This window comes from Simochromis diagramma, unplaced genomic scaffold (genome assembly GCF_900408965.1).
Source record: "Simochromis diagramma unplaced genomic scaffold, fSimDia1.1 OVJJ01000344.1, whole genome shotgun sequence".
Lineage (NCBI taxonomy): Eukaryota > Metazoa > Chordata > Actinopteri > Cichliformes > Cichlidae > Simochromis > Simochromis diagramma.
Window position 1 is genome coordinate 13,696,582 of NW_024387375.1, and position 13,238 is coordinate 13,709,819.

The 13,238-nt window shown below is 41.6% G+C and overlaps 1 protein-coding gene across 4 annotated transcripts in view; it reads right to left on the reverse strand.

Moving 5' to 3' along the window:
* Positions 1-1,979: 1,979 nt before the first annotated feature.
* The window catches only part of veph1 (ventricular zone expressed PH domain-containing 1), an 82,976-nt gene continuing 71,717 nt past the window's right edge, over positions 1,980-13,238 (reverse strand). For 3 of the 4 annotated variants that reach the window (XM_040008571.1, XM_040008569.1, XM_040008568.1), the window contains 3 exons: positions 5,715-5,851; positions 2,982-3,035; positions 2,484-2,666 (listed from right to left, as the gene is read on the reverse strand). In XM_040008571.1, the coding sequence (XP_039864505.1) occupies positions 2,484-2,666; positions 2,982-3,035; positions 5,715-5,851 (374 nt within the window). Of the gene's footprint in view, positions 2,667-2,981; positions 3,036-5,714; positions 5,852-13,238 lie in introns of all 4 variants that reach the window. The other variant, XM_040008570.1, reaches the window with a different exon arrangement.

The window sequence follows — 13,238 nt, forward strand, 5'->3', positions numbered from 1 at the left end:
TATTGAGCAAGCTCATGGCAACGATTGGAAGGAAAAACTCCCTTTTAACAGGAAGAACGCCCCAACAGGACCAGGCTCAAAGAAGGCCAGGCATCTGCAGCTACTGGTTGGGGGTGATTGGTGGGAGATGGGACAAAAAGGCAAACTATCGGTGTGAAAGCCAGAGTTTAATGATTATTAGTGATTAAATGTGAAGATAGTGGCCAGAAACAAGATGGTAGGCTGTATCCATCCTGATTGTCAGCAATCGGAATCAGGTTTCATTCATCTAGGACCAAGAATATCCAATTCCTTTCTGTCCAGTTTCTTGAGATGCTGCCGTACCCCAATGAATATAAATATTAATTTTTTTATAAAAACTTAAGTGCAGTCATGGGGGAATACCCCACTGGCTTTAGGGCCCAAAGTCATGTGTGTAAGTAGGTCATAAGGAAGGAAGGAAGGAAGGAAGGAAGGAATAAAAATGTGAGGGAGAGACATGATGTAAATAATATGATTTGTAAGCAGATGCAGGTCAGCTCTGCTGTGTGTGTGGTGGTGGGGGTAACAGGGACAGCTAAAAGTACAAACAGGGGTAACCTGACCTGGTGGGAAAGGCTGTGTTATGGCTGCATTTACACAGCTGACAGGGGTTTAGCCGAAAGACCGACGAGAGAGAGCTCGTCTGTCAAACGAGTTCAAATTAAGACCACCTTTAGCAGCTTTAATGTTACATATAACTTCAAAAAGTGCTAAGGCAGCATTCACCTGTGGGTAGAGAGAGTGAATACCTGTCTGTCAAAGTTCAACTGGTGTACACTATCAGTTAGAGCCAATTTAAACACTCACATCTTCACTCTTTCTTCATCCATCCGTCTCAATTTTCAGGGAGAAAAATAAAAATCTAATGACACATTTCCCCCCAAAATAAAATAATAAAATCACACAAGCTTTTAAATCCAAACCCGAGGAACAGGCCTGTTCTAAAGTAAGCCAGCTCACCTCCACTCTCTCTCTCGCAGAGTCATCGAAAATCAGTGTGACTGAACTGGCAACCTTTCTAAATCCACAAGGAAACCACTCATTTGCTTCAGTGATTTCTTAGAAACCTGTGATCCAAACTCCACTATTAGGCAACAGCTGTGCTGACGCTGCTCCTGGTAAAACACTGGAGTGGATTGCTGCGGACCTCTCTCGTTTGAAAAAGGCTGAGATAGCGCCGTCCGTTCGGTTACCGTGATTGCAAAAGAACAGAAAGTGACCCCTACGTGGGGTCTTAAGGGACTTAAGCCACTTTGGTACAAGGGCAGAAAAGAAAAACAGCGTCACAGATTTAAGTCGGGTTTGTGAGGAGGACTGTTTCTGGCATGGTTTTCTTTTAAAAAAAATACATTCTTGTTTAACAAAACTAACAGACTTCTGTTTAGTAGAGGAACAAAAGACTCTTAAACAAAAGACTCAACCAGTCCCCCTAGAGGCCCGTTTAAGCTAGGAAAAACCCGGTTAGTGATGAAAAAAAACAGAATACAGCAGGATACATGACACAAAATGAGTTAAACATATCCTATTATTGGCCCTGTTTGACATTTGAGGAAATATGCTGTCCCCGGCTGCCACCCCCTTACCAGGAGTTAGTCATAGCCAGACTAGTCAAACTCAAATTCCAGTCTTTACACTAAGCTTTAGCTTCATTTCACTTGACTCACACAGCTACATGAAAGCAGCCTGAATCATCTCTTCCAGTTCTTGGCAGGAAGGTGACTGCATATATCACAAAGTGCTGAACTATTCCTTTAAGATCACTCACTCTCTCTTTCACACACACACACACACACACACACACACACACACACACACACAATTCCAGTATCCAATGTGCTCCCCATCTGCTGTCCATTAGGCTCGTTTTTCATCCTTCCTGCTTTCCAGAGGAACTGTTCAGTCTCATTATTGCTACAACTCCTTATGAGGTCTTTGCTTTGATGAAGTCTTTATTGTTGAATACTACTCTGGACTCTAAATGTGTCATTAAACGGAGAAATCCCAACTTCCCACTGATGCCTGCTTCGTTTGCTTGTAGGAGCAAAGCGGAAAAGTCAGGTGACATCTGAACACGTAAAACAAACATTTGCTATCGCTGATGGCGGCCTACGCGCCGAGAAGCATGGCACACGGGCAGGTTGGTTAAACGTAATGGTAAATACAGGGAGTCGTGTTTTTAATACGTAACCATCCTTCATTAGTCTTTTATTGCTGGTTTAATGTCTAAAAATCCTTTTTCTTATTTGCGCTCCATCATTACTACGACTGAAGACAGAGCTGGTGGTGCTATTGACAAGTTACTAGCAGTGCGCTTAGTTTTTCTTCTCAGAGTCACCTGCTGGGGTCTTTTTTATCCCCCCGTCTTGTAAATGCTTACAAGAAACAAATATCCTACATGTGGAAGTCAGCGTATGTTTGGCTGCGCGTTCGCGTCCCCGCCGCCGTCTCGGTCGGTGCCGCTCTCACAGGTAGGTGGTGGTCTCTCTGTTCTCCCTCTCTTTGGCCTGAGCCACAGCCACGTTGATGCACTGCAGCCACTCTTCAGCGTGTTTCTCATCCTGAGCCTTCAGCACATACGTTTTACTGTCGGTGAAGATCTCGAAGGCGCGCGGCAGACCCCGGTCCCGACGCTTCTTGGCTACCACCTGCAAACAGAACAAATGGGTGGGGAAGATTAATAGACAAGACGACTTCATCATCTAGCTCGTTTGGAGGAGAGCTGCTGTCTTTTTAAAAAAATGTGTTTTGGCTTCATGTTGGTTTCTTCTATCATATTTATAGTAGCTTATTTATCCTTGTCAAGCTGATCTGCTTAGCTCTGAATCCTGGGAAGAGTTTAGACCTTTAGGTCAGATGATATATTAGCTTCAAACTGACAGAGGTGTAAGTAGCGCTGATGGTGATCAGTGGTGAGGATATGGGTAAGTGATGGAAGCGTTCTGAGGGATGATGACAGTCACCTTGACGCTTTGCACCTTGCTCAGCTCAATCGGGATGTCATCCAGCTCATCCTTCTGTGGGGAGGACACACAGTGACTTTAAATACTTTACTTGGAGATAAATAAAATACAGGGTGTATCACAAACAATCAGAAACTGATTTCAAAGTGCTTTAATTCATCTGTAACGATCAAACACATCCTGCTAGTAAGAGGTGATTCGCGAGGTTGCCGGTAGGTAGAAGTGGCCAGCTCTCCTCCCCCTCCCATCAAGTCTCAGTCAATATGGCGACCGTGCAACAGAAAGCATTCTGCTCCTGACAGCTGTGCAGCGTGATTTATATTCTGCCAAGTATTGTCAAATGTTCGATGTCCATTACTTAAACACAAATATTGCCCTTTGAAGTCAGCTGATCCTCTATCACACACCCTGTACTTAAAAGGCAGTTTCCTCTCTCTTCTCGTGCACGGTAAACCACAAAAGGACACTAAACTGACATTTGTCGTTAGATTAGATAAGAAAAGATGGAGTATTTTCTCTGCAATGCAAATAAGTAGAAAGCAGCATATAAATAAAAGGCTTGACTATTGTCTGAAAGTTCACATCTGAAGCGACCCCGTCTTCGTCCACCGCAAAAGTTTTCTTCTTGGGTGATTTTTGCTTGGAGCTATTCATATCAGCGTGCTAGGAAATGTGTGAAGAAAACCACACAGAGGTAGCCTCTTAATTTTCTGGAACAACAGTTTTTCCTAGTGTTGCTTCCAGGACCCACTACCTCAGAATAATTACAGTTCACTGGAATTTCTACAGTCCTCCCACTCCTCAGTCCCCTCCTTTCTGTATTTTACCCACCTAGCGTAAGGGCCATTTGAATTGTATGAGCTGGTAAGTTTGTGTGCATATTGCAACACAGCCATGTCTTCTTACCCCCATATTTGGTTAAGCGGTTACAACCACTTAACCAAATATGGGTGCAGACTCATGGCAAGTTACCACATCCTTTCTTTATTGTATGTGTGTGTGTGTGTGTGTGTGTGTGTGAGAGAGAGCTGAAAAGCTATTGGGGTCGACATGTTCACAGGCTGTGTTCTCTGCTGGGGATTCAAACAGACATTTGATTGATCTGAGCCATACGGAGGAATTTAAAATCAACTAAATCTGGAAAAAAGTTCACATCTGACCTCAGAATCAGCAGATTTTAAACATTGCATTAGGTTTACTCTATTTCAAGAAGCCATGTATCTTCATGCTATAAATATCTAGTACATAGGTGTAGTGTTAAGTTAAGAAGACAGCCACGTGACATGTTTTTCCAGATTAGGAAATGCTGCTGCCTGTGAGCTGTAAGCATGAATGAAACTTACTTCACAATTTTTTTTCTCTGTATCAGCAGAAATGTCGTTGTTGCAAAATTGAGGCTGTACCTAATTTTTACCTACATTTTCATCTCGCAGCTGTTTTCGGAGGTATAGACATGTTAATTTGTGCAACAACGTCAGCTTTCACATGATCAGTCTGGCTTACAGAGAGACTCGGGATCAGTGGATGATCAGAGTACCAGGTGACACACGAGGAACTGGAGGTTCTGTTCTAAAAGGTTGATGTGGACTTCATATAAAACACGACTGATGAATTTTGGCTGCAGAAAAGATGTCAAAAGGTAAACTGGATGAGGTGTGAGATACACGAACCTATATGCTTAACCTCCACACATCCCAGCTGTTGGGCCATGAATGCATTTTAGGATGTGACAGAGTATGCACACTTCAAATCCACTATAACCAGTTTCTTCCTTCCGGCTTCTTCCTTTTCGTTGCCACAGATTTCCTGATGCAATTTATGCCTTCCCCCCAGTTTCAAAATAGGGGTTTTTCATGTGGCAACCACTACACTGTGGAGCCACAGACACACACATAACCTATATGTAAAAATGTTGGGGGGGGTTTCTTGTTCCTTTTACTTGTGCACCAGAGTGCGATGCATGTCTGACAGTCAAAGCTGCCTGATCGTTCAGTACGAAGGAAATATTTTTTGGTTCTCGTCAGGAAAAAACGTCTTTCACAACATGCCAACCACCTCCAGAACCTGCTGGCAGAGACAGACAGGGCTCTGAGAACAAAGACACAAAACCTTCCCAATCTGCGGTGGCTGCAAAACAGCAGACTCCATTACCATCTGGATCCGAGCACAAAGACTTTTGTTTAAAGTTAGGAAAAAAACAAAAAGAAGCAGGAGAAAGATGAATATTCCCCTGTTTCCATAAACTCCTCTATGCTGTCCTCTAATTTGGAGAGCTGCTATTTTAGACACAGCACTGGCTAAAGTCCAGATGACACTCGATCCCTATAACAGTTTCTCCTGTGCAGATGACTGCCATGAACTGTGTTTGATAAAGCAAGGAGGGAGAGATCACGTTTACTCAGATGAGAGTCAGTATTTCACGTTCAAGGCTCTTTCTCCTTGAGCTACTTGTGCATAACCATTTCTGCAAGTAAGTCATGTTTTTGTAGCATCACACTTTGTCTTTGCGAGTCCCGCCCCTCCCCCAAGAGTCCTTAGCAGGGCCAAGATTTGTTATAGCTGGATTCATCAGATGCTCCTGCTGAGGTGCCATTTCCACTGTTTCATACAGTTTCATCATGATTTAAATCACACGAGACATAGTAAGATTACTGACAGCTTTATAAGCGAGAGGACGGGACCATGCGTAGGTGTATGTTTATGTGTTAGGGTTCATTTTCAGTGTCTACCTACCGATTTGCCTCTCCGGAAAAGGAGCTGATTTCCCGCCAAGGTGAAGTAGCGGGTTTTCCAGCGCTTAATGAACTTCCAGCGAACCTGCTTCTCTTTCAGCTTCCCCTCGATCAAAGGCTGTCCCTCCTGGTTTACGACTATAGATAGCACACAAACACATGACAAACGTAAAGGAAAGAATGAAAAAAATTTATTAATTAATTAACAAGATATTATACTTATTATACTTTGCAATAAACCTAACATGTTGGACTCTCTGATGCCCTCACAAGCTGGTAAAGCAGAATCAATGCTTCAATCAGGTAAAAAAAAAAAAGCACCAAGTTCGTGACCTATGCTGTCAGCAGGTAAGAGATGTTCGAGAAAGCTTGTCCGTCTAATAAGTCATGCAGAGGTCGGTATGGGTTACCAGCCAGCTGCTACAGCTGATGGAGTCCACACATTCAAGCTAAAATCCAACTGATTTCTTTCTTTCTGTTTCTGTCTCCATCTTCTATGACTCTCAAGTACTGTGCAAAAGGATTTGGGTGTGCAAACATACATGGAATTGCATTATATAAGGCATAAACACAGTGTACAATTCTAACAAGCTTAAAAGTCAATATTTGATGTGACTTCAGCAAAGTCTGAACTCTCTTAGGTGTGGTTTCTTGTAAGCAGTCTTCACGAATAGTTCTTTAGACTTCTTGAAGGACATTCAAAGCTTTTCTTTAGACGCTGGCTGCTTTTTGTTCTGTTAAGATGGTCCCACACTGCTTCAACAATGTTGAGGTCGGGGCTCTGGGGAGGCCTGTTTATGACTGATTGTGTTTTTCTATTAAGGTATGTTTTTATCACATTGTCAGTATGTTTGGAATCATTATCATGCTGAAAAATGAAGCCGTTACCAATCAAACATTTTCTAGATGGTATTAGACAGTGGATCAGAATCTGATGGTGCTTTTCAGCATTCTTAATTTCAAGAGTTTTGACACGATCCCAAACACCACTGGCTGAAATGCAGCCGCAAACCATGATAGAGCCTCCACCATGCATTTTAATCACGAGTTCAGCTTCCCACTATTAAATGAGCATTATAATAGTGCAACAGGAAGTGCTCCCGAATCAAGTGCCTTCAAATACCAATCACAACCGTTCCCTGCATCGTGCAGCTTTCCTGCAGGTTTCCAGGAAGTTAAATTGGAACTGACACATAACAGATATTGTGTTGCTGTGAGAAAATGACCTGGCAGGTTAAAGACCGTTTCAATCCCAACCTGACTAAATCAGACATCAGTGTCATAATGCACTGCATAATGTCTCTAAGTGTTCGCGCCTGCAGCGCATGTGTGCAAACAGTTCCTGTGTACTCTAAGCGCTCCGTGGGCATGTTTTGGCATGTTCAGGTTTGGCGCCAGTTTAGAGAGAAAGAGGAGCGAACAGAGCGGCCCTTTGTATCCGCCATATCGTGGTTAAAAACAGATTAGGCAATCTGATCAGTGTTTGGAGTGTGGCCTCCATGCTGAGCAGATGACTCCCAAAGGGGTTTGAAACCAAACCAAACACACCACGAAAGGTCATGGCAACCCCAAATCAGAAGAGAGGAGAGCAGAAAGAGGGGCTTCTTTGCTGCTTTTCTGTTTCCACATTATTTCCTTTCCTTTTATGGACAACAGAGAAACCAAAGACAGCATTTTAAACACATTATTTCAGGTGTGATAACTTTTTACTGGTATTTAATAGTATGTTTTGACAATTTATAAACAAAATAATGAAAATGATTTATGACAGCACAACAATATAGAAAGACATTGTTACGCAGGGCTGTGGAACACCGATTACTGCAGTCCTGCCACTGTGGGCAACTAGGCTGAGTGCTTCATCTAACAAACATTTTGATTTTTAAAAAGTCCTTTGATGCATAAATCCTCGTGTCTCATCACTTCGCTTTGATGTAGACACCTGGAATGGTAACCTTTGTTGTCCGCCCCAGGCGTGCGCAGTGGCTTTCAGTCTTTCATCGGAGACACGCTGATGTCAAACGAGCAAATACACAGCTAATAAAACACACACACACATACACTAAATCATAAGCAAATACAAAAGGTCCACAGTAATGTGCAGAAACAGGAAGGTTTTGCATGGAGCTGTTGTTTAGTTTGCTTTCCATGTGTGGTCAGATCACCCATTTTAGTGCCAAACCTGACAAGACCCCCTCTGCATATGGCTCTTGATCAATGACTGCAATGTTATGGGAGTGACAGGATTTCAAAAATGGGAAATGAGTCATGTCTCCAACCCAAATGATTTCCAGAAACATCTCCTACAAACAACCCTAATTTCTCCCTCAGGCCTAGACATATATATTAAAAGAAACCCTCTACAAGCTCTGGAGTTAGCTTTTATAATGTGTAACTGCTTGATACTTTGATGGTTTGCTGTTCTTGGCTTCACGACCACACGATCAACTCAATATTAGGTGTGAGTAGAGCAGGGACACGTATCCTGAACACAAACGCAAAATCTCAAATTACTCACTGTGATGTTAGCAATTCAGTCTCCATGTAAGTGACCCTATTAGAAGGCTTTAAATTATTATATATTATTACTAACTTATTGTATAATAATTTAAAGCTGTATCACCAACCACAAATTTCTTCTTATGGTTTAAATATAATTTCCATGGAAAATGACATCACTAGTGGTTCCTGGAAATTCGAGCAAGGGTGAGTTAAAAAAAAAAAAAAAGAGAGAAAAGAAAACAACAACGATGGTGCAAGTAGAGACAAAACTTTCAGCACGTTCTATTCTCGTGAAGCACCCAGGCATTACACAAACTGTAAACACAGAGGTGGTTACAGAGTCCAGAGACAAACGCTACGTGGCACACAGAGAAAAATAAAGATTTCACAGGACTCAGTGCGGTCAAGTGAAAAATGTCCTGTGATTCGGTAGCTTGTAGAACCACTTTTAGCAACGATGACTTGAGTAATCGTTTTCTGTAAGAGTTTATCGGTCTCTTGCATTGTTGTGGAGCAATTTTGTCCAGCTTCTCTTTACAGCGTCGCTTCAGTTTATTGAAGTCTGGGTGCATTGGTTTATGCGCAGCTCTCTTACTGGAGCTTTATATTTTGGTGTTAAATCTAGATTATACCCCAAATCCCCCTACAATGTGACCTGCACCATAATCTGACGTGCACCTGCCTACAGATGTATCTACATGTCATGTGGACATTGCAATTCCTCTTTTCAGTACCATCGATTCCTCCCTTGCATTTCCAGCTACATTTTCGCCACAGTTTTTGAATGGATCGGTAGAAGAAGAAGAATCATTTAGTCAAAATCAGGACTATTCCTAAGGTCATGTCTCCAGGCCACGTCCCATGATTTTCTTACATCTCAGGGATGTAAGAAAATCCCTGGAAAAGATGCACAAAGAAGTGGATTTTTTATTTATTTTTTAAAAGTCAACAACAAAGCTGAGCCCAGCATTTGTATTTGTTTCTATCGGTCATGGTCATGTCAGTCGTGATCATTAACATGTAAAATGCAAGCATGAATGCTAGCAGTGATGGCACCTTGGTGGCAGTTATAAATAGGTTAATGCACAGACTCACTGCAGAAGTTCGATTCAGCTATTATCCGGTCGTTAAGTCTGACGTCACTAGCCGTGTCTGGGCCTAAACTCCGCTGCAGGTCCATATATCAAACGATCACTATGGCATTACTGAGAGTTGAAAAACTGTCTAAAGTCTTTCATCTTTAATAAAATGATCAGCGTTCTGCTCTACCAGGTGTAACAATTGAGTTTAACATCCAGGCATCCATGAAAACGGAATTTATGACATTTAACGGAGTTAGAAGTTAGCAGGAAGTTAGCTCGCTAGCTTCTATCTAAATACAATATAGCATGTCCTGACTGCGGGGTTTTGGAAACAAATTAAAACGTACAGCTCTGTTATCACTTCCAGCATAAATGAAGACAGAAAACTAAACAGCAGTGACGTTTGTAGGGTTACTGAAGTTTGGCTAGCTGGTATATAATGATGTGCTACGTGACCGCTAGCGACACAGCTATGTTAGCATAATATAAACAAGCTAACTTTTTTTCCACTCGATAAAAGTTACCGTGAGTGTTCTCGGTGGTCAGGAACAAATGTAATCGCATGGCAGGATGCTGTAAAAGGACCAAACTTCAGCCAGGAGAACAACTGAGATAATCCATCCACAATACGAGGTTAGTCATTCATATACTGCTGCATGGGCTGGGCTGTAGTTACATCCTAAGGTTTTAAAAACTGAGCTTAAATAAATCATTAGCGGTAATAAAAGCCGAGGGAGGTCAACAGTGATCACTGACTGTTTTAGGAGATTTTTGAGATTAAAATAGAAGAAAATACATAACATTAAACATGTTAACAACACAAAAGCCATATTAAACGCAGACTACTTTAGGCCCGGAAGTAGGATTCGTCACGTCATCCGTTAACGACCGGATTGTCCCAGTCGGGTTGACGCCTGACTTGATTCTTTTCTTTCTCAGTCATTCTGTTGTAGATTTGCTGACGTCCTTGGAATCACTGCATGATTGCATGACACATCAAAGCTTTATCTGTCAGACAGATGGCCTCACATTTGAGTTTAGAATACTTTGGTACACAGAGGAGTTCGTGGTCGATTCAATGACTGCAAGGTGCCCGGGTCCTGTGGCTACAGAACATCATCACCTCTCCACCACAGTGTATGACAGTTGTTGTGAGGTTTTTGTGCTGACATGATGTGTTTGGTTTTTCCAAACATGTTGCTGTGTGTAACTGTCAAACATCTCCACTTTGATCTTATCTGTCTAAAGAACTGTGGTCCAGAAGTCTCCCAGCCTCCTAATGATACTGTCATGAACTTTAATATTTAACAGTGAACTGAGGCCTGTAGAGTCTGAGATGTAGCTCTTGGGTTTTTGCAGTTTTTCTGATCACTGTATGGTCGAATTTTACCTTTTTAATTCCTGTGGAAGCAGTAAGTGTGTACTTAGTTATTCACAGGACTGCATATAACATAATGTAGTATATACATGCACCACTAGCACCGTTTCCAAATAAGGCTTCACCAAACCTAATGCCATATCCTACCTACAAGTGTCCCGTTACACATAGATCGTACTTCATTTTGTTCTGATGTGCCATTGTCATTGATTCTGCTGCCAAATCCAATTGATGGTTTCAAAACTGCTTCCAGAAAAAATCTCGGTGACTGACTCAACCTTTACTGGAAACCTTAGGGACAACATTAAAAAAGAGCAAGATTAAATTCCAAAAATATATCCTTATGTAGTAAAGTTTTAAATAAGAGAAGAAATATAAGCTGGAAAGTGTTGCAGTAGAGCTGCATAAATGATGCCACAACATGTACAAAGGCCATGACAGCCACATATGTATTAGCTAACATGCTTCGCCTAATCTCGCCCTATGATGTCACCAGAACCTCCAGTTGCACCCTTGAGAAATGCTGCCTTGATTTGACAAACTTTCACTAAGCCTCAAAACTCCATTTATAGCAATGACACTCAAAATTTCACCATGTGATGAACGTCTCTCTTTTCCAGAAAATGAAATGAAAATTTCTGTCTTCGCTGATTGAATGTGGGAGGATGACACTTAGATGGGGCTTTCCATATTTTTGAAAGAAGTCGATTTGTCTTCCCGAGATTACCAAATGTGCTCAAATCCACACGTGGAGAGAAAACTGATGTAATCACCATATATTTTTATTCCCTTTTCTCTTCTGCTGCTTGCCAGTTAAGTGAGTGCAACAGCATGTTGTCCAAGTGAAAATACTGAACAGCCCAGGGAGCGCAGGATAAGAGGACACACTTGGTATGTGCCGTATTCAGGCATGTCCACACACACACACACACACACACACACACACACACACACACACACACACACACACACACACTGAACTGGTCATTAACGCACACTTCAAAGACATTCCAGTAGTTGAACTCAACAGTATATCATAAAGTATTATGGAGTTGTACCAACCACTGGCTGCACTCCATAATAAGTTGAAGTGAAAAGCGCTTTTCCTTTTTAGCTTTAAAAAATGAAACAAATTCTGTGTGTGTGTGTGTGCGTGTGCGTGTGTCTGTGTGTGTAACCTCTGAGTCTACTCTGGCCAAGTCAGCAAGTTTTTTTAATTTATTTATTTTTTAATCATTGTAGCACAACCATATAAAGTATTATAAAGTCAAATCTTGGCTGGGTGCCGCTTGCTATATGAACAGCATGCATACATGTAAATATGTGAACGGACATGTGGAAAAAAAAAAAGCCATCTAAAAGTAAAATATTCCAGTTGTTTCAGGGAGATGAGTTGAGTGTATTTCTGTCATTTACTGTAACTTCAGCTAAAAAACTGGACAGCTTTCAGTTGGACAACCAAGTTCCCAGCGGATGGTTCTGAGTTTCCGTCTTGGCCTTGAATACGTTATTGCAGTCTTGTTTTATGACCACGTTCCTTTACGTGAAAACATGTTCACGTGCCATGAACTGTACTGCCATGACTAAAGCCGCGAAATACATTTCCTGTAAATCCAGCCTGGCTGCATAAATGCAATCATTTCCAGTACAGAACAAGTGCAATAAATCTTGCATTTGTTCCATACTGAATGAAGCAATTCAGGTCATTTTCTGCTAAAATGACCTGAATTGGGCAACAGTTTTGCTTTTCAAAAAACTATTTCAGTAGCTACATATTACAACCCATATTGAAAAAAAAATGGTAACACTGCATTAGGTATAAACAACAGAATACAATAATTTCTTAATTACTTCATTACTAAAAATTCTATATTTACCTAAAAATTAGAGAATAAATATCAAAAAAGCCACTTTGAATTTGTTGCCAGCGACATGCTTTGAACATACTGAAGCACATGGCATGCAACGTGGACATCTATGAAGGCACCATCATTGGTGAATGATATGATGCATACAGGTTTAGGAGCGGGAAATTCTGCCAATCAGATTGCACCTTCTTTTGGGAATTCCTTTCCGAATTCTGCAAGACAGATCAAAACTCCATGCGTTGTGTATTCCAACAACAGTGCTCTGGATTAAAAGATTTGTGGTATTAAACTGGAAAAGAAATATAAGGCAAAGAATGTCCTAAATCAGCGGTCCCCAACCCCCGGGCCTCGGACCGGTACCGGTCCGTGAGTCGTTTGGTACCGGGCCGCGAGAGTTGAGGCTCAGGTGTGAAATGTATGGTTTTCAGGGTTTTTATCGGTTTTCAGCGTTATTTTGTTATCGTTTTTATCGGTCTTTTCACGTGTGTTATGAATAAATCTTCTTTTTTTCGGTACCGGTACTAGTTTTATTTTGTTGTATTTATCCGCGACACCTTAAAGGCCGGTCCATGAAAATATTGTCGGGCATAAACTGGTCCGTGGCGCAAAAAAGGTGTCCTACACCAAAGCAAGACTAGCATAACTCACTTCCAAACCCAGGGCACACTCCTGTCTAAAGTTTATTTAAATGTGTT